This window comes from Ursus arctos, unplaced genomic scaffold (assembly GCF_023065955.2).
Source record: "Ursus arctos isolate Adak ecotype North America unplaced genomic scaffold, UrsArc2.0 scaffold_3, whole genome shotgun sequence".
Lineage (NCBI taxonomy): Eukaryota > Metazoa > Chordata > Mammalia > Carnivora > Ursidae > Ursus > Ursus arctos.
The window spans coordinates 42,437,671-42,460,483 of NW_026622985.1; the positions used below are offsets into that span (position 1 = coordinate 42,437,671).

General features: G+C 35.7%; 1 protein-coding gene across 2 annotated transcripts in view; it reads right to left on the minus strand.

Annotated features, from left to right (window-relative positions):
- VWDE (von Willebrand factor D and EGF domains) overlaps positions 1–22,813 on the minus strand; it is a 65,134-nt gene that overhangs the window by 39,959 nt on the left and 2,362 nt on the right. For both annotated transcript variants that reach the window (XM_026506617.4, XM_044386828.3), the window contains exons 2-7: positions 14,588–14,772; positions 11,570–11,801; positions 5,471–5,536; positions 4,263–4,510; positions 3,600–3,689; positions 1,602–1,746 (exon numbers count right to left, since the gene is read on the minus strand). In XM_026506617.4, the coding sequence (XP_026362402.2) occupies positions 1,602–1,746; positions 3,600–3,689; positions 4,263–4,510; positions 5,471–5,536; positions 11,570–11,801; positions 14,588–14,772 (966 nt within the window). The remainder of the gene's footprint in view (positions 1–1,601; positions 1,747–3,599; positions 3,690–4,262; positions 4,511–5,470; positions 5,537–11,569; positions 11,802–14,587; positions 14,773–22,813) is intronic.

The window sequence follows — 22,813 nt, forward strand, 5'->3', positions numbered from 1 at the left end:
ATGCACATAAAAAATAACAAAAACATCTAAACTCTTAGCCAGCTCCCTAAGGTGATCATGGAATATATCTGGCTTGGATAGAGCCCCTGACATCATTTCCCCTGGTCTATGGTGAGAGGGCCAAGTATTGTTCTCCGTAAGCCTGTAAAAAAGCTGCACAGTCATTGTAGAAACACAGTAGGAGACAACAACTTGTTCTCTATGGAAGTAGAAACACTTTTTAAAAAGATGAGGCATATCCAGAATGAAATCCATAAATCCTTCTCCAGAAAAAAAGGAATTGACAAATAATAGGAACATGCAAATTTCTAAAATGTAGAAATATATTGCTTTTTGATTATTATAATAATGCTTGTCTTGTTGAAAGAATTGAAAGCACACAAATACAGTTTAAAGTATACTTGCAACTGGAGAAAATCTTTGCCTAACACATTTGGAAAATATCAATAACATCATCCTCTTCTTATTTGCGCTCATAAACGGTTGCAAAATTTACAAAAATATGCTTTTTGCAGGTAGTTCGAAGTAGAATTAGGTCAAACAGTTTAAGAGAGAGTTTAATTGCATATTTCTGTGCTGAATTTCAAAAAAACAGTGCTGTTCGTGGTGCTCCCGAAATCTAAATAGGTAGCAGGGTATTACCTCAGCCTGCTTACTGTCCGCTGTCTGGGGACAACCTCTCCCGATGCCTCATTCTATTTCCATATCCATCTCTCTTCTGGGTGTAGCATTCATTCCCAGTGGACTCTCCTAACATTCCTGTCCTTTTGTTTCTCTGGTATAATTTGGTGTGATAAAGACATGAAAACCTAGATATATTGTATTTGGTGTATTTACTACATACATTTTATATCCTATGGTGAAAAGGTGTGTACGAAGAATCTCTCTTAAAAGCTATATTCTAATTTATGTATCTCTTACGTGCTTTGGTCTCTACATTAGAGTCTTAGGGGAAGAAATAGAACTCAATCAACATGGTTTGTCCTCTCGTACATTATCGTGTTCTATGGGAGAATTTCATCTCTCTCTATAGGCTGTGACAGTGACATATATGCAGCCATGCATCCTGCAATCTATATAAATAGTAATTTCAATAGAATTTTAAAACAAAAGATCTCAAACACAAGCTTACATTAGGGAGACAAGTGTAAAGAATGCATTAAGAGATCCATGTTGCCTAAGTTTGAACCTACGTCAGCATAACATATCACACCTCCCTAGTTTGGGATATTTGGAAAATCCTCAAGAGCAGTTTGTCCCTCCATCTCCGAAAATAAAGCAAAGAAAAAAAAATAAGTGGGAGGAGGAGAATGAGGAGGAGGAAGAGAACGATGAGGAGGAGGAGCTGCTCATTACTGGGTTGGTTGGTTTGTTGGTTTTAATGAATGCTTCGAGCCCAGGAGGGATAAATATGAACACAACACAGGCTGTTCTGTCATAAATATGGCCCAGTAGTATTAATGTGACTAAGCCATAACTTGATGTAAATACACAACATAATTAATTACATGTATACACTCCAGTGACTTTTTCTAGAAGAAAAAAAGCATTAATTATTATCTGAAATATCATAATAAAATTAAGTGAATCTAGTATATTACCTTGATCAACAGTTTTCAGTTTTAGTGAGATTTTGCACTCTTGGCCAAGCTCACTGGATGCAGAACAAATGACAGGAACTGTGCTCTCTATCTTCAATTGATATTCTTTCCCATCTTCTGCTATCGTGCTTAACTCAGGGTGTAACTGGCCGAAGAAAGTATGCAGAGCAGTCATGTCAAAACAGAATTTATTCCTAAGATAAAATTCTGCAAGAGCATTTTTCTCACCTTCCCCAGAGATTCTTGCCGTTAGGATTGTCATTAAACAAAGCAGCTTCCCTGGCATTGTATTCTGAACAAATAATTTGCACCTTTGTAAACTGATTAATGGGATGAGTTTGTTTTGATAATTGATCCTTGACTTGTATTTTAAAGGACAGCAAAATCTTAGAGGCCTTCTATATATGCTTTTCCTGGAATTCCATCCAGCCCATCCCTGCCCACCTCCCTCTATCAACCCTCAGTTTGTTCTCCATCATTAAGAGTCTCTTATGGGACACCTGGGTGACTCAGTAAGTTAAGCATCTACCTTCGGCTCAGGTCATGATCCCAGGGTTCTGGGATCAAGTCCCCCCCATCGAGCCCCGCATAGGGTTCCCTGCTCATCAGGGAGTCTGCTTCTCCCTCTCCCTCTGTCCCTCCCCCTGCTTGTGCTCACGCTCTCTTTCTCTCTCTCTCAAATAAATAAATAAAATCTTAAAAAAAAAAAGAAGAGTCTCTTCTGGTTCTCTCCCCTTCCCCCCCCCCATATGTTCATCTGTTTTGTTTCTTAAATTCCACATATGAATGAAATCATATGGTATTTGTCTTTCTCTGACTTATTTCGCTTAGCATAATATACTCTAGCTCCATCCACGTTGTTGCAAATAGAAATCTAAGTATTTTTAAATATATAAATCAAAATACTATTGTCACATCAACTATCTCAACCTTCAGCTTATCTCACAGCCTCTGTTTTCCTCAGTTGGATTACTGAGTACCGAAAACCTAGGACTGGGCCTATCCCAGTTCATAGGCCAATCCTATCGTGAGGCAGGAAGTTTTTACTTTGTCTCAACTCTTGGCTAGCTCTCAAAACAGATGCTTTTTAGCACCACATTTTCTCCCTGTTAGCCTAATCAGAAACATTTTCTGGGGCCAACCACTGACCCAGATGTTGTCTGCTGAGTGTTTACCAATGGAGATCCAAAGATTCTGTGCTCCGAGGTCTGAGCTCTGCTCTCCCCCCACTGTGGTTATGCTGTTCTGACAACATGGTTACTCTTCTCACTCTTTTTCTGGTCCCTATTGTGTATAAATGGACGTTCTCCAGGAACAGGTTTTTTCCTGGTTCTGATTTCTATTCTCACAATCTATAGATTATCCCATCTTGTCCCTGAACTAGAGATGAGTGCAGGTCTGACTCCAGTGCGGTGGCTGAGACCGCAGAGGGTACACAGCACTTGCTGCCTAGGCCTCACGACACTGCCCCATTCCTTCCGCCACTTCTGGGTTCCCTGTCATGCCTGCTCATCTGCTGCAATAGCTCATCTGTTCTTGGACCCCCTATGCTACCAGCAATGACCACAGATATCGCCTTGTTTAATTAGCTCCCTCTTCACAGTTCATAAAGCCCAGATTTCTGGGTCAATTCCACTCTAGCCAGAGGCTTCAGTCCCTGACCTAGACCTGTCTTCAAAAATGCATGGTAACTAAATATCAAGATTCTAACTTTTAGTTACATGGTGGAATAAATTGTAGGAATAAAACTTTAACTTTATTCTAATTAAAGCTACTTCTGAAAAAATATGCAAATATATTCCAATTTTTATTCATTAACAGGGGCCCTCAAACTTCATTGTGCATTAGAATTATTTGGGTTACTTTTCAAAAATACCGACTCTTGGATCTCAATATTTACTCTGTAATGAGGTCCTGGAACCAGCATCCACAGATCACAGTATGGAAAACACAGTGACAGAGAAATAATCTTTCTGATCCACCCCCATGGTGACATACCTTAATGCCTGCAAAAAATTCTTGGCTTTCGATGGCTAAACTTTGTACATGTGGTTTCTCCAATAAAAAGACGGAAGCACTACAGAATATCTATGAATACAATAACAAATAATCATTTAGCAATAAAATATTGGAGAAAATATGTGTAAACTATTATAATTAAGTACTTAACTTTTGGTAGTGCAAAAAAGATAATAAGAAACTAAATAATTTTAAAACTTGCTTGAAAACTGAGAAAAATTCCACCATTTAAAAATATTAGCTATTCAAAACCTCAACATAAATTAAAGTGTTGTAGACTTTGTGTTTAAGATATATTTAAAAGTAGATAATAAGTGATATCATCATTAAAAAAATGAAAAAATCTTTCTAGAATAAAAACGTATCATTTTAAAACCAGAAAGAGGCATCAAGTTATAAGGGTTCATTGATAATTCAGCAAATTGTAACAATGGATATTCGTATGTCGTCACTAAGATTACTGACTCATTCAATTATCACTGGAGTTGGCACAATGTCAAAGGAAAAAATAAAAAGAAAAACAATAGTGCTTTATATTCTGGGGACAAAAGTATTTTTAGGATATGTTACATTAAAAAAATCCATTTGGAAAATTAATTCAGTCATGAAAAGCAAAGAAAACCCAATTGTTTGTGAACATACCCTATCTCCGAGTCTGAGATTTATGCCATCCAGTTCTAAAAGAGAGGATTCCTGAACTGTGGTCTCTTGCTTCAGCTCCTCTTTGATTTCTTGAGAAGAAAGCCTAGACCAAGTTATGAGAAATCCCACTGAGGTGTTTGTAGGGGAAGCCTCAAAAGCACACCTACAGAAAAGCCTGGATCCCATCAGCTCCACCACAACTTCTGGCCTTCCTGGGGGTGGTGGTGGCAATGAGGCAGACAGCTGACCTGATGGGAGAAAATGCATCATCTGTAGTTGGGCATCTTAAAGAATGGAGACTGGCTGATTGGGAAAGCTCGTGGAGACTGTAACTCAGGGATTTATATTAAGAAAAGGAAGATAGCATTTAGAGAAATAATTATTTTCTAGCAATCGGGAAAGTAGCACGTTCTTATTTTGACCCATAATCACAGAAATACTGATAGCAGAGAAAAGTATCAGCTCATCAAGTTTATATTAATGCATGTTGGATGTGTCTACCCTTCAAGAGTCTAGCTCTTGAACATAAAAGTAATTTACCTCCTTTTAAGCAATTTCTGAAAGATTTCCTTTTCTAAGATGGAACAAACAAATAAAATTAAGGTTTTTCACATTTTAATTTCTTGCTTAAAAAACAGTCATTATAATGTAAATTCAAATGACTTACTATTTTACTCTTATCATTTACTCTTATAACTCAACCCATCATTACTCTGGATTGAAAGAGCTGCTCATCACGGGAGTGATTATACTGTTCAGTGAAATACATCAAGTGTTAAAAAACAGTCTTAGTCTTTTCATTTTTCTGATGTTAAAAATGTATGAAGTTTTCTCTAGAAATTTGGGAAGATTTTGTAATTTTTATCTCTGGTCACTTGCAAGATTAAATTTAGAGATCTAAAATGTTTTGATCTGGGGCACCTGGGTGGCTCAGTCAGTTAAGCGTCTGCTTTTGGCTCAGGTCATGATCCCAGGGTCCTGGGATCAAGCCCCTCATTGGGCTCCCTGCTTAGCAGGGAATCTGCTTCTCTGTCTCCCTCTACCCCTAGGCCCCTGCTCTTGTGTGTGCTCTCTCACTCACTCTCTCACTCACTCACTCTCTCTCTCAAACAGTATAGTTAACATCTAAAATAGGTTACAGAACATAAAAACCCACTGAAATTGTTAGTTTATAAATACATTACTAAAAAATAAAATGTGGTACTTACGAACACAGTGACCTCCAATTTCAACTTCATCAGGGTGACATGGGTGTAATTTTGCATCAGAAATAGCTGCAAAAGGTTAAGGTTTGTATACTTATTCAATTGAGCATAAATACACAAGTCTTTAGAACTGTTTTGTCCTGTTGTACAATTGACCCTTCTATCTTTAGGAAATGACCCTTTTTTTCTAGGTAATATTCTTTGCTCAATAATTTACTTTGTCTACTATTAATATTACCACTCTAGATTTCTTGTGATTTGTGGTACCTAAGTATATATTTTTCTAGCCTTATATTTTCGACCTCATTTTTCTTTATATTTAAAATGGGCTTTTCTGGGGCGCCTGGGTGGCTCAGTCATTAAGCGTCTGCCTTTGGCTCAGGGCGTGATCCCAGGGTCCTGGGATTGAGCCCCACATCAGGCTCCCTGTTCTGCTGGGAGCCTGCTTCTTCCTCTCCCACTCCCCCTGCTTGTGTTCCATCTCACTGGCTGTCTCTCTCTCTGTCAAATAAATAAATAAAATCTTTTAAAAAATAAATAAAATGGGCTTTTCTGAGAAACCTGTAGTTGGGTGTTGCTTTTATTATCCAATCTGAAAATTTCTGACTTTTAATTGGTGTGTTTAGACCCCATGTATATATATTTTTAAATTTTATTTATTTATTTGTCAGAGAGAGAGAGAGCACAAGCAGGGGGAATGGCAGGCAGAGGGGAAGCAGGCTCCCGGCTGAGCAGGAAGCCCAATGTAGGTCTGATCCCAGGACCCTGGGATCATGACCTGAGCCCAAAGAAGATGTTTAACTGACTGAACCACCCAGGTGTCCCCCAATGAATTCTTCTTAATAAATAACATATATAAATCCTTTTGTTTGAATAGCAATGATTCTAAGTATAATCTTGAACTAACATTTCTTATTTGGTTTCTAGAAAGTGCATATAAATTGTGTGAAAATTATATATAGATTCTAAAAAACAAAAATAGTCATGATAATATATTACTAAAGTGGAAACATTTTTAATTTTTGCTGTTTTGATGATTTTTAAGCTAAATATGACTGACTGTTTGTTGCCTATCCAATAGCCCATTAGTTGGGAGCAGAAGTATGTTCAAGTAAAAAAGTACATTTCACAGACTGCCTCTAAAGGCAGAGATAAGCCAAAGAATTCTTCTGAAGTAGCTGTGATAAGACTTCTTCCAAGTAAGCTCCTTAAAGGCGGAAAGTTTCAGTTAGCACAGGCCCTCTTTTCACCCTTAGGGCTTCCTTTTTTATCCTGTCTAAAATGCACACAAAGGGCTAAAACTGGACCTTCATTTCATCACCATGAAGGAAAAGCAAAAGCCCAGAGACTCACAGAGACCTCAGTCTGTCATTGTAAAGTGGCCAAATCACTATCATCAGGGAACATCTGCTTCAGATTCTTGGTAAGCAAGAAAAAGAGACACTTATGTGGATTAAGTGACTCATTTTTGTTTGCTATTCATGAAGTCTAATTCAAGTCTAAATAGTATTTCAAGGTAAGCTTTTATTGGCACATCAGAGAAGATAATTCATGTGTTTATCTGATTAATAACTTATATGCAAATAGTAAAAAATAACAATCTTCTCCCAAAAATTCTCTTTATTTAAAACCAGAAGGAGATGAACTTGTGGGACTTCATCAAGATAAAAAGCTTCTGCACAGCCAAGGAAACAGTCAAAAAAACTAAGAGGCAGCCCACGGAATGGGAGAATATATTTGCAAATGACACTACAGATAAAAGACTGGTATCCAAGATCTAAAAAGAACTTCTCAAACTCAATACACGAGAACAAATAATCAAATCAAAAAATGGGCAGAAGATATGAACAGACACTTTTCCAATGAAGACATACAAATGGCTAACAGACACATGAAAAAACGTTCAACATCATTAACCATCAGGGAAATTCAAATCAAAACCACATTGAGATACCTCCTTACACCAGTTAGAATGGCAAAAATTGACAAAGCAAGAAACAACAAGTGTTGGAGAGGATGTGGAGAAAGGGGAACCCTCTTACACTGTTGGTGGGAATGAAAGTTGGTACAGCCACTTTGGAAAACAGTGTGGAGGTCCCACAAAAAGTTAAAAATAGAGCTACCCTGTGACCCAGCAATTGCACTACTGGGTATTTACCCCAAAGATACAGACGTAATGAAGAGAAGGGCCATATGCACCCCAATGTTCACTGCAGTATTGTCCACAATAGCTAAATCATGGAAGGAGCCGAGATGCCCTTCAACAGACAAATGGATAAGGAAGATATGGTCCATATATACAATGGAATATTACTCAGCCATCAGAAAGAATGATTACCCAACATTTGCAGCAATTTGGATGGGACTGGAGGAGATTATGCTAAGTGAAATAAGTCAAGCAGAGAAAGACAATTATCATATGGTTTCACTCACTTATGGAACATAAGAAATAGCAGGGAGATCTGTAGGAGAAGGAAGGGAAGAATGAAGGGGGGTAAACAGAAGGGGGAATGAATCACGAGAGACTATGGACTTTGGGAAACAAACTGAGGGCTTCAGTGGGGAGAGGGGTAGGCGATTGAGATAGGCCGGTGATGGGTATTAAAGAGGGCACATATTGCATGGAGCACTGGATGTTATACGCAAACAATGAATCATGGAACACTACATCAAAAACTAAGGATGTACTGTATGGTGACTAACATAACATAATAAAAAATTTAAAATAAATAATAAAATAAATAAATAAATAAATCCAGAAGGAGGACTTGAATATGGAGAATAAGAGAAATAATTTTGAATATTCAAGCTTGAGAAGCTGAATGGGTGGAAATGGCATCAACAGGAAATTTTTTTTAAGTTTTAAGGGCATGTCATAAAAATGCAAATTTTATGTAGTGACTTTTAAAATTCAATGTAAACAATAATATTTCTGATGAAGTGATTTTTCTTATTTTATGGTATAAAAGTTTCATTTTTATTTTTAACAGTAATCAATATTTCTTAAAATAATGTAGGCATATTGTAGGGGTTTTTTTCATCGAAACACCTATACAATTTTCCACAAATACTTGGCAGTATTATTTGAAATTTTATAAAAATTAACTATTTTTAATGACAAGGATATTGAAAAATACTTAAAAGACATTTTTTAAAATCGCTTATCTTGGCCTCTCAATGAAACTGATGCATCTCTCTGGATTTTCTCCTTCCCAATGAATAACACTAGCTCTATTAGCTGAGCAGATGCTGTCCTTCCTTATTGAACGTAATGCCTTCAGCCAGGTTTAGCTGGCCAGCAGCTGGGTAAGACGTGACCATTTACTGGCTCAGGCTCTCAGGATAATTCTCCTAAGACTTCTTGAAGCACAGAGAATAAAATGAAGAGCTCCCTAAATATCAGGCCCTGCTGCCTTTCCAAATCTGTGTCTTGTTAGGCTCTCCCTCACTCTTTGCAATCCAGTATGTGTCTCTGTGCTGCTTCACTTCTGGGAGCAACACCACACTCACTACTTTAAGGCCTTTCACGTGCTGTTGTCGCTGTCAGGGAGGTTCTTCCCCACTCTCTTTATCTGACCCAGGACTGTTTACCCCCCAACTCTCAATGTCAATGCCCCGCTCTCAGAAGAGGCTTTCTCAGAGCATCTCATTATAAATTTCACCTTCCCTCCCTCAGCTACAGCAACTTTTAATCTTCTCATTCACACCATTCATTGCAATTTGTGATTCCACTTATACTCTTTGCCATTGTTTTGCCGTATCTGTTATTTGGGTTCGTTTTAATCTAGAGAGTCTAAGAATCTCAGGTACATGGTCTTCAAAGAGTTTAGTCATAATTGAGTACAGAGAAAATGAAACAAACAATAACTTATTAAGTTCAATTATCTATTGTGAGCTCCATGATGGTGTATTATGGGAGCTACCCACAAGCATTCCCATTACCCAGCCTCCTTAGTCAAGACCATACAGTGGCAGGCTCATGAATCTGGTGTGCATTTTATGTCTGTATATCTCATATCCCCTCTTACGGAACAGGCCAAAGTACAACTCTTCATTTCTCTCTCTCCCCCACTGATGTGTTACTTTCCCGTCTCAATTGCTCAAGCAATAACCTAGGCCTTGTCCTTGGTTCCTTACTTTCCATCTTCTCCTATATCCAATTCATGAGCTCTGCTTCCAAAAGACATCTCAAATCAATAATCTCTTTCCTTTGCCACTAGTCTAAACCATTTCCTCCTCCCCCAACCTTTGAGCCACCACAGTCTTTCCATAGCCTCCTAGATGGAGTCTTACTGCAGGAACAATGGCCCTTTAAATACAATCCTTAGGTCATATTCACCTACTTTAAATCCCATAAGGTTTTATACTGCAGTTATGACTAAATCTAAGTTCTTACCATGATCTACAGACCCTACAGATTCTGTCATCTTCCTACTTTTCTGACTTCATCTCTAAAGTCTCATCCATTCAGTCTTCCTGCCATGTCGTTCCTCCTTCAGTTCCTTGAACGGCCATCTTCATGCCTATCTAAGGACACTGACATATCTTGTTCTTTCTACCTGGAATGCTCTTTCCCCACATGTTTTCAGAGCTGGCTTATTCTTCTCATTTGGAGCTGAGCTCAAGTTCATCACCTATTAAAAGAAACCTTCTTCAGGTATTCTCTGTAAGATAGCATCCCTGTGCCAGTTAATCCCTATTGCATTGACCAGTTTTTCTAATTTATAAAACATACTGCTTTCAAAAATAATTTTATTTTTGTTTTATTTTTGGTTTGTGATAAAACATTTTATTTAAAATTAATTTTAAGACTCACATAAAAATTATGAAAATAAACGAAGATTTACCTGTAATAATACCCCTTCCACTAATAATTTGCATATTACAAAACCATGATACATTTGTTAAAACTCAGGAACTAACCTTACGACTCAATTCTTAAATAAACTGAAAATTCTATTTGGATTTTACCAGTTTTCCATTAGCATTCTTTTCTGTTCCAGTAGTCAAGCCAGGATATCATCATATTGCATTATTCATCATGTTTCCTTAGTCCCTTCCAATCTGTGACGGTTTTTGCACTCTTTCATGGCTTTTCATGATTTTGACACTTTTGAAGAGTATTGTTCAGTATTGTAGGGTGCTTCTCAATTTGGATTTGCATGAATTTCCTCATGATTACACTGGGGTTATGGCTTTTAGGGAAGAATACCACAAAGGAGAAGTGCATCTTATTTGCACATTATCAGTAGGTAGCCGAGACCAACATACATTATCACTGGTGATATTAACCTTGGTCACTTGATTAATAATATAGTGTCTACTAGGTTCTCCATATGAAATCATTATGTTTTTCTTTCTATATATAGTATATATTATTTGGAAGCAAGTCACTAAGTACAGCCCACAACCAAAATGAAGGAATTAGACTCCACCTTGTAGATGGAATAGTTGCTACAAATATTTGCATTCATCTTTAAGAAAGTTTGTCTCCTTTCTTCCACCAATTTATTTCTCTGCATTTGTCTTTAAGGAAGGTTTGTCTCCTTTCTTCAACCAATTTATTTCTCTATCGTGTCTTGACATAGTAGGGACTCTTGCATATTTATTTTATTCTTTGGGTCAAATCCAGTTTATTTTTATATGTTGTCTGAGGCACTCCACTAGAATGTGAGTTCCACCAGGGAAGATACCCCATTTGTCTTGTTAATGAACAAGACAACCCTAGGGCCTAAAATAATTCCTGGCAAAGGATAAATATTCAATTCATACGAATGAATGAAAGATGAAATGATCAAACACATTTTCATGATATCTTTTACTCACCATCTTTCATCCCTTATTGAAGAGTGAAGGGGCATGAGGAAACCAATGAATTTTTAACACACTCAATCATCATGTTCAATGGGAGGAAAGAATCCTAAACAGATTTGGCTAATTTAAACCAGAAATTTAGCTTCACTCTAGCAACAGTGGCAGACCAAGACTCTTCCTGAGATCTGTATTATCTCAACATAACCTATCCAGAGAATGGCCCCAAAACACCAACATACACAGAGTTCTGTGATTAACAGTTCATGTATATTACTCATGTTTTCTTACCTTGTGCACAATACCCCATACATCCCTGAGTGGGCTGTAGTAAGTACACAAAAAAATTTCCACAGTTTCTTACAGACACTGGGATTTGAAAAAGGCAGCAGTCTTTTGCAGCACTAAACAAAAACTTCCATGTGGCACAAGCTGTCAGTTGCTTGATCTCTCCAGGTGAAGGCAGTGTCTCTGAATCTCTCAGAGACAGCCAGATGGGGGCCTGTGTTCCACAGTGATTCACCTTTAGCAACAGAAAAAAGGAAAGTTGAAAATCCAATTTATTTTCACACATGATAAATAAGTCACCTTTGCATTTTCTTCTAAACAACCTTTAAAATAATAAACTATCATTTAAAAACTCTAATAACTTGTACCTGTGCTAAAAAGGAACTTTACATAGTTACTGAATTTAAACAATACTAAATTTAAGGTTGATTGCTCATAATTAATATAATCTTACTCCATTTAAATTTATTCTATGTTACCTTTGTGACGTGAATAAGAGAAATTCAGTATCAGATAACTTACCACCATAGTGATACATTCTAAGATAAGATAAGTGAATCTGAAGTCATCTTAATACAGAGCAAAAAGATAAACTCACCTTGGAGATTTTTTCTAAAATTACTGGGTATAGTATATGCAAGATTACTGGAGGGGAGGCGATGGGGGGATGGGATAACTGAGTAATGGGCATTAAGGAGGGCACTTGATGTAATGAGCACTAAGTGTTATATGCAACTGATGAATCACTAAATTCTACCCCTGAAACTAATAATACACTATATGTTAACAAAATTGAATTTAAATAAAGAATTTTTTAAAAAGAAGTTAATGTATAGTTCAGGAGGCATCAAAAATCAGGGGAGAAGGAAAGGATTATTCAAAATCTGGTGATGAAACAATGGGTTGGCAATTTGGAAAAGAAAAGCCTCACTTAAAGCCAATTATCAAAATCATTTCCAGATGGAAAATGGAATTAAATAGAAAACTAACCCAGGAAAAATAAGAAGAAACTACATATGATTTAGGAAGGACTCAGGCACCTTCTAAATGCATGACCTCAGTTAAGACACTCAACACCCTTCCCTTTTGTTCTAGATGGATTGTAGTACCCACCTCACTGTGCTGTGCTGAGGTATAAACATAATTATGTACACAACATAGTTTCTACATAGCTATGATCCAGCTTGTTAGCCAGATTATAATGCTCAATATTATGATTATTTCCAGGCTTAAAAGCAATGGAAATCATAAAAGAAAAGATGGATAGTTATGTTTAAATAATAATTTTAAAAATATAAGACAAAGAAGAGTTAATAAGAATCAAATAAGAAGAAAAGTATTTGTTAATAGCATTATATTTAGTATATTATTTATTGTCACACTATTATATTTCCTATTTTATTTTAATGATATAATGTTATCCACTTAAAAACTGTAAGATCATAGAGTGGTAAAATACACAAACACATAATTCACAGATGAAATACAGATGCCTAATGAATACATGAGAGTATTCAGTATTAGAAAAGTTATTTTTATCTACTGCTCCTGAAATGAGAAATTAGCATTATATTTTTAAAAAACAATTATACGTATCAAAACTTCAAAAAGACATTAAGCTTCACTAATTTTACTTATAAAATAATCTTACTAAATACACTAAATAGAACAGTGATTTATATGCATGTTTGCTAATTGCAGAATTACTTATTATAGCAAAAGCCCAAAGGTGCACACACGGCAATGGTTTATATAAATACACTATATACATATGACAGAAAATTATTTTCAAAATTAATATTAAAGAATTTTCAACAGCATAGGAAAATGCTAATGCTGTAACTACCTGAGAAAAGCATGTTTTGTAATTGGATGTGTAGCATGAACCTTACAGAGCAATACAAAAAGAGGGAACAACAGCGAAATGTTCATGGTGGTGTGACTGTGTGGGTCGATGATGAATGAATGTTATTCTATTAACAGTTTTCTATAATGCACATGAATTATTTTAAACATCATAGACATTTATTTACACAGACTTGTATTATCCTGTAGAGTAAAAAATAATAATAATTAAAAAAAAAAAATCTACCGATTCACCAAGTGGATCCTCTAAAGCCTCGGCTCAATAGGGAATGAGAGAGTGGAGGCAGGGAACACTTCTCCCTGGGGCACAGACCCAGCGAAATCAGTTCACCTTTACATTTGTGTGAGGGTCTAGATTCAATTATAATATGTTCAGGCAAAGAAAAAGAGCACAAATATTTAAGGATGTAGTGAATTTCCTGTAATTTCCTTAAATTTTCCTTTTAAATTCTGATTTTTTTAGTTTATTGCAAACAAAATGCCACAGAAGTGACAAGCAAATAAACAAAAAGGGAAAAATAAGACAGCCACAATGTCACTACTTAAATACTGTTAAAATTTGGGTATCTTTCCTGAGTTTTTTTTTCTACATTACATTTAAAAGGGAAAATAATTCCTGCTTCTGCATAATTCACGAAATATGGGTAACAATAAGGAGAATGAAGAGCCTTCACAGAGAAGGGGCCTTCTATTTAAGACTGACAAGAACTTGAAGCACTTAGAAAACACAGTATCTTACTGTTTACAAGTTACTTGTGGTTAAGTACAGGAGCCCTGAAGATTGGTGGCCTGTGATCAAAACTTGGCTGTTTGGCTAGCTGGGTAACTCTAATAGGGGTGTTTTCGCTTAAAAGTCTGTGTTTCCTGTGCTCTATGATGGAAATGATGATAGATTATATTCTAGAGTTGTAAAAACTATGTAAGATACTGTAGGTAAAAAACCCTTGATGGACTGCATGAGCATAACATTAACTATTACTATTATTATTATAACAGGGAACATGGCAACACTCCTTTGGATTAACTCAATCCTGACACAAGAGTAAAATTATATTTCAGAGTGAGAAATAAATTGGTTGTAACAATATTCAATCCTCATATGAAAAAATACATAAGAAAATACACATGTAGTGTACGCTTAGTGAGTTGAAATACCTCAACACACTTGGTTGGCATCTCAGCAGGTCTGTCAAAGATGAGAAACCGATACCATCCGGGAGAGAGGGAATGGTCACATATGAGGTCTTGAAAGGGAGAATGCTGGAGGTGCATTGAGTCAAAATGCACACTTCTGTAAGGGCTCCGAAGAAACTGGTGTCCCCCAGGAGAGCACTCCTGAGCTACGAAGGAAAGACAGTGTCTTATGTATGTGTTTTCTTCATTAACATAGCTTAGTCCTCAGTTAAAATTGATTCTCTCCCCCAAATTAAGCAAATAACCTACAACTGCACATAATGACCATCTAAAATGTCAGGGTCTCTTAGTAAGTCAAAGAGGACTTGAATTTTCCATAAATGCAATAAACCAATCAACAAACTGTAGAATATATTTTTGAGGTACTTAAGTTTCAAGAACTTTATTTTCATTTAATTTGGACAAGCAATACTGCTGCTCACTGTTGAGTTAGGATCTGTTTACTCTTACCATCTGAAGTCACAGACCCTGCAAAGACTCTTCTTGAGAGTGGCCCTCCAGATCTGAATGCCATTATTGACCCTCCATGACCCACTTTCTTCCCCAGTAGCCACATGCCCCCCAAGTTCCAACTCTGCCAAGTCCTGGAAGGCAACAAAGTAAATTAAGCTTTTAATGCCAATCTAATTTTTGCAAAATGCCCTCCTATTGAAGTTTCCTGCATTCTTGAGTACAGGAAAGAATATAAAGTTTTCAAAGTTTTTTTCTTCTTCTTTTTTTAAGATAAAGTATTGAAATCCCTTTTTATTAACAAGCATAGGAAAAGGAATGGGGTACAGGGGCACAGTTTTGAAGGAGAAACAAGAAAACACCCTGGGGAAAGAGAGATGCTGTAGTATGGAAAGCCATTTCTGACCAGCACTTGGCCTGGAAGATACTTTTTCTGTCATACCCACAGAGGCAGAACATAAAGTTCCTCTCCCAGAAAGAAGAAGAAAGAAACAGAGGTAGTAATCCTAGAAATATACCCTAGAAATATAACTAGAATTATAACTCTTGTTTGAAGTTCCTGTACTCTCAAATGATAGGAAGCACAAAGACCTGTCATTATCTGGATACCAGAGTTTCTTGTTGACAGAGTAGGTAGAAAATCTCCAAATATTAGCTATTATGTATATTGAAGGAAACTACTACAATATATATAATATCTATGAAATAGAAATATGAAAGAAAAATTCAATCATTACTAAAGTACTTCACTGTGGGAAAAATTTATCTAACTGAACAAAAACTCTCAAACATTTATTACATAATTTTAAGTTACAGAAGTGTTTTTATTTTTCATTTTAATTTTTTAAAAGATTTTATTTATTTATTTGACAGAGAGAGAGACAGCCAGAGAGAGCGAACACAAGCAGGGGTAGTCGGAGAGGAAGAAGCAGGCTCCCAGCAGAGCAGAGAGCGCGATGCAGGGTTTGATCCCAGGACCCTGGGATCACGCCCTGAGACAAAGGCAGACGCTTAACAACTGAGCCATCTAGGCGCCCCACAGAAGTGTTTTTAAATCAAAATCAATTTCTGAGCTTAAGTTAATAAGAGCACAATAAACTAAAGATATTAATTTGTAAGTCAATCTCATAAGTGTAGCTTATGAAGTTATTATAATTTTTTTGCTTTTTGTTGTTTGTAGAGATAGCAATTAAACTGTGTAGAATGTATTGTTCTTCAAGACAAAAGGTCTCCCCTAAAGAATTTTGTATAGTAAAAAAATTTAGGAATGAGCACAAAAGGTTTCTTCTCTTATCTCTTGCTCCACCAGTTTTCAACTTCCCTAGAAAAATATAATCCAAAAAGCACTATTGACTTTGATTATCTCAAACTGTAAACCCTCAATAAATATTTCATAAAATGTATATGGATAGAACTCTGGGGATATGCCATCATTTCATTTAATTTTAAAATAACTCTAAGATCCTATCCACACCGCGACATTGTACCTGGTTAGAAACTAAGGAAAATATTTAAAAAGAGATTCCTAGTGAGGTTTGCATGAATTATTGAAATGTTTTCGCTGATCTCTTTCCTGCAATAGAATTTTGTCTTGGGAAAAAAGTAACTAACTCCATCTTTATTCTGTAGAGCATTTCTCTTTCTTAATGCTTCTGTAGCGCTCACATTTCCTCTGACTTTGCACTTTGAATAACTGTTTACTAATCCAAAGCTAAAGATGTAATAAATGTAGTGGCAATCACAGCGTAACAGCAACAGTGATGTGCAAATGTTGGGGTTTAGAGCAAACGGTCAAAAAAAGAATTCTTGTGACGTCTTCGGTGGACAAAAGTAGTTTTATTAAAGCATGGTGACAGAACTTGTGGACAGAAAGAGATACACTGAGGTTGTGCTGGGTGACCAGTTATATACTTTTAAGTTGGGAGGGGGTTAGGGATAGTGAAAGTCTCTAAGGATTTATGGAAGCAAGGTTTTTAGGACCTTGAGGGGGGTAGCTATTGTTAGGAAAAGGTCATTTATTACTATCTAGTAAAACCTTAGTCATGAGACCCTTTAGATGTATATCAGTGGGCCATATGCTTGGGGGATGATTGCCAACATGTATCTTGGAGGGTAGAAACAAAGGAAAATTTCAAAGGAAATTTTCAAAGGAATTTTTCAAAGAAATTTTCAAAGGAAATGTAAACGATCCTGGAGGTTGGGTTAACATTAATGTAAAGTTGCCTTTTGCCCTCAGCAAAGTATTAACATCGAGGCAGCTGAGTTCCTAGAGGAAGTCACTCTGCCTGTCTCAAGGACTTGTCAATGGATTAAAAGTTGTAAGGAAATTTAATTTTTTCTTTTGCCTTTGTTCCTTACATCAAACAATACTAAAGAACTACATAATATTTACACAGAAAAATTTAAAAATTTATTTATTTTTATTTAGTATTTATTTTAGAGGAAAATTCTTAATTCATATGATTAAATAATAACCCATATTTTGTATTGTTCATTTTTTTCCCAAAAAATTGACTTGTCTTTTTAAAAATGTTAAAGGTCTCTGTAGAAAATTTTAAAATCTTATTAGCAATGAACAAGCTACACTCAAAAACCTCATTACAACCTTAACTCGAGAATGCAACATACAGCTAGGTAAGTGAAAATTATAAGGATAGTTTGGGTTCCCATTTGGAAATCTGGGGACTTAGCTCCTCAAATACTAAAAGAAGAGCTCTACAATTAGAGCTTGCTCACTAGTCAATTTTATGACATGAATGATGTGCTAAACTTTCTAGAAAACTACCAATATAACTTTTCCCTCACGACAAAAGTACATATAAAATATACATTAAAATTGACATTTCTATTTATTCTGTCTATCCCCATAGGATTCAAATAAGTGAGACAGTATATAATAGAATCTGTAATACCTCAATTTGAAATACTTTGGGAGAATGTGCCAAGTTATAAATAATAGATACATAATGATACAATATGAAACGGTTTTCTAGTTTTGTTTGTAGATATAAAATAATCTGTACTAGATTGTTTTCTAGTTTAACACAATGGCCAAGATTCTTTAAGATTTATAACTGGTGGACAAACAAATATGTTAGGAAAGTAGATAAATCACTGTACTTTTAAGAGATGAATATGCTTAATGCCTGAAGACAGGTACTTCATAATATCTGAGTTTATCATTATAAACTTTATATTGTCCTATGGGAATTTCAAATATTTGTCAATTTTTAAAATTTGTATAGCTTCCCTAAAGCTTCTGATATTCAAAAAAGACCATGAGTTCTGCAACAACACAAAAGGCTAAAAAAGCAAGGTCAGATAGAGAGTGACTAGTTTGCTAAATCTCTTTACTTTGCCCTCCATATATAAGGCAAAAACTGAATGCCTCTTGTAAAGAATACAAATAGATTGAAAGTAAAAGTATGGAAAATATCATACAAACAACAACCACAAAAAAAACAGGATTGGCTAATGTTAATATCAGACAAAAAAATCTTTAAAAATGTTAGTAGAGATAAGGAGGGGCATTTTGCAATGAGGATAGGTTCAGTCCATGAGGAGATACCCAGTGATGAATACACACATACACACACACAGAGAGAAGGAAAAAAATACCTACTTCAATGGTAATAGTTGAGGACTTCAATACTGCATTTTTAAAAAAAGATTTTATTTATTTATTTGAAAGAGAGTGAGCGGGGTTCGGGTAGGGGGGAAGAGCAGGGGGAGAGGGACAAGCAGACTCCACACTACGCATGGAGCCTGACACAGAGCTTGACCTCACAACCTTGAGATCATGACCTGAGCAGAAATCAAGAGTTGGATGCTTAGCCTACTAAGCCACCCAGGCACCCCACAATACTCCACTTTCAATATGAATAGAAAAATGGGCAGAAGGTCAACAAAGAAATAGAACTAGAACAATACTATAAAGCCTAACAGACATCTATAGAACACTCCTCCCAACAACAGCAAGCAGAAGTTCTTCTCAAGTACACATGGAACATTCTTCAAGATAGACAATACACTAGACCACACAATAAACCTCAATAAATTTAAAGAAGACAGACATCATGCAAAACGTGATCTTTTACCATGATGGAATGAAATTATAAATCAACAGAAATAAATTTAAAGAGCTTACAAATATGTGGAAATTAAACAACCTAGATAATTGATGGATCAAAAAAGAAATTAGGAGGGAAATGAGAAAATACACTGAAAAGATTAAAACAAAGATACAACAAAACAAAATTAATGAGATGCTGCCAAATTAGTACTTAGATGGAAATTTATAGATATATATGCCTACATTAGACAAGAGTAAGAGCTCAATGTAATAAGCTAACCTTGCTCCTTAACACTGGAAAAAGAAGAGCATACCACATCTTAAGGAAGCAGAAGGAAAAAAAATTTAAAGATTAGAGAGTAAATTAGTAAAATTGAGAATAGAAAAACAATGGAGAAAATCAATGAAACCAAAAGCTGGTTCTCTGAAAAAAAAAAAAATCAACGGAATTGGCATTATCTCTAACGAGACTGAGGGGAAAAAAAGAGAGAAGACTCAATTGCCAGAATTCGAAATGAAATAGGAGACACCACTACAGATTTTATTAAGGAATATTATTACAGGGGTGCCTGGGTGGCACAGTAGATTAAATGTTGGATTCTCGGTTTCGGCTCAGATCGTGATCTCAGGGTTGTGAGTTTGAGCCCTGCATGGGGATTCATGCTCAGCATGGAATCTTCTTAAGACTCTCTCTCTCCCTTGCCCTCCATCCTGTGAACTCTCTCTATCTCTCTCTAAGATAAATAAATAAATAAATAAATAAATAAATAAATAAATAAATATTTTTTTAAAAAAGGAATATTATTGGGTGCCTGCGTGGTTCAGTCGGTTAAGCATCTGCCTTCAGCTCAGGTCTCAGGGTCCTGGGATCAAGCCCAGCTTGGGCTCCCTGCTCAGTGGGGAGTCTGCTTCTCCATCTCAATCTGCCTGCAGCTCCCCTTGCTGTGTTCTCTCTCTGTCAAACGAATAAATAAAATCTTAAAAAATAAATAAGTAAAAAATAAATAGGAATATTATTACAATAAATTAGATAAGTTAGATGAGACTGACAAATTCTAAAAAGACACAAACGACAAAACTGACTCAAGTAGAAATAAGCAATCCAAATAGGTTTATATCATGTAAAAATATTGAGCTAAAAAAAAAAAAACCCATAACACACCCATAAAGAAAAGGCCAGATTCAGATGGCATCAATGCTCCATTTTACCAAACGCTTAAAGAATAATACCAATTCTTCACAAACATAAATAATATAAAAGGACAGAATACTTCCAGACTTCTATGAACCCAGTATTACTCTGATATCAAAACCAGAAAAAAGACACCACAAGAAAAGAAGACTGCAGGCCAATAAATCTTTTGAATATGGATGCAAACATCCTCAGCAAAATATTAGCGATGTGAATCCAGAAATTAGACAAAGAATTATAAACCATGATCAAGTGGAATTTAAACCAATTGTAAGGTTGATTTAACTTCCAAAACTGAATCGACGTAATATACCTTATTGATAAAATAAAAAAATAAAAACTCACAAGTGCTTTTCAGCAGACCCAGAAAAATCATTTGAAAAAAATCTAACACGCTTTTTTGATATATATACCGAAAAAACTAGGAATAGAATGGAACTAACTCAACCTGATAAAGAGAATCTACAAAACAAACAACCCCAAAAAACCCCCCCAAAAAAACAAAAACCAAAACTCAAAAACCCTCCAGTTTTCATCATACTTGATGAAAAAAGACTGGGTGCTTTCTCATAAGATTAGGAATGCCCACTCTCCCTGCTTCCATTCAACATGGTACTTCAGGGTCTAAGTAGAACAACTAGGCAAGATAAACAAATAAAAGGTATCCAGGTTGGAAAAGAAGAAGTAAAACTATCTCTAGTCACAGAGGACATGATCTTTTATGTAAAAATTCCTAAGAAATCCAAACACACAAAAGCTACAATGAACAAGTTTAACAAGGTTTCAGGATACAAAATCAAGATACAAAATTTAATTATACTCTTATACATGTGCAATGATAGAAAATGAAATTTAAAAAATCGATTCCACTTATATAGCTTCAAAAGAACAAAATACTTAGGGATAAATTTAACAAAAGAAGCCCAAACTTACACTCTAAACATTGCACAATACTGTTGAAAGAAACTGGAGATCTATGTAAATGGAAATACATCCATGTTCATGTTCATGGATCAGAAGATTTAATGTTGTTCAGATTGCAATTCTCTCCAAATTAACACAAAGATTCATCAAATCCCTATCAGAATACCAAGTAACTCCTTTGTAGAAATAGGCAAACTAATTCATAATTCATATGGAATTTCAAGGGACACAGAAGAGCTAAACCAATCTTGAAAAAGAAAAACTAAATAGGAGGAATCATATTTTCCCATTTCATAATTCACTACAAAGCACCAGCAATCAAAACAGCATAGTGCTGATATAAGGATAAACATAGACCAATGAATAAAATTGAGAGTCCAGAAATAAACCCACATTTCTATCTATGGTTTTCAACTGAATTTTGGCATATGGGTGCCAAGGTCATTTAATGGGGAAAGGACAATCTTTTCAACAGATGGTGCTGGGAAAATTGGATATTCACATGCAAAAGAATAAACCTGGACCCTTATGCTGTACCATATATAAAAATTAACTCAAAATGTACCAAAGACCAAAATACAAGAGCAAAAACTATAAAGCCCTTAAAAAAATTGGGGTCAATCTTCATGACTTTAGATTTGGCAACAAATTCCAAGATATGACAACAAAGTACAAGCAATGAAAGAAAAGACAGAAAAATTGGATTTCATTAAAATTAAAACTTCTTTGCTTCAAAAGACATTATCAAGAAAGTGAAAAGACAACTCACAGAATGGGAAAAAAACTGCAAATCACATATCTGGTAAGAGAATTGTATCTATAATACACACATAACTCATACAACTCAACAACAAAAATAACTCATATAGGGGCGCCTGGGTGGCACAGCGGTTAAGCGTCTGCCTTCGGCTCAGGGCGTGATCCCGGCGTTGTGGGATCGAGCCCCACATCAGGCTCCTTCGCTATGAGCCTGCTTCTTCCTCTCCCACTCCCCCTGCTTGTGTTCCCTCTCTCGCTGGCTGTCTCTATCTCTGTCAAATAAATAAATAAAATCTTTAAAAAAAAAAATAATAACTCATATAACTCACCCCAATTTTAAAAAACTGTTAAAGTATCTGAGTAATATTTCTTCAAAGAAGATATACTAATATCCAATAAATACATGAAAAAAGCTTGCCATCATCAGCCACCAGGAAAGTGCAAATCAAACCACAAAGCAATGTCACTTCATTCATAATAGCATGGCTAAAATAAAAATCTCAATGTTGACAAGAATGTGGATGAATTAGAACCTTCACACACTTCTATGGGACTACAGAACAGCACAACCACTATGGAAAACAATCTGGCTGTTCCTCAAAAGGTTAAACAGAATAATTCCATGATTCAGTAATTCTGCTTCTAGTTATATATATGCCTAAGAGAAATGAAATCATGTGTCCACACAAAAACTTGTACCACGATGTTCAAAGTAGTGTTATTTATAATGGCCCAAAGGTGGAAAAACCCCAAATGTTCATCAACTGATGAGTATACATACAAAATGTGG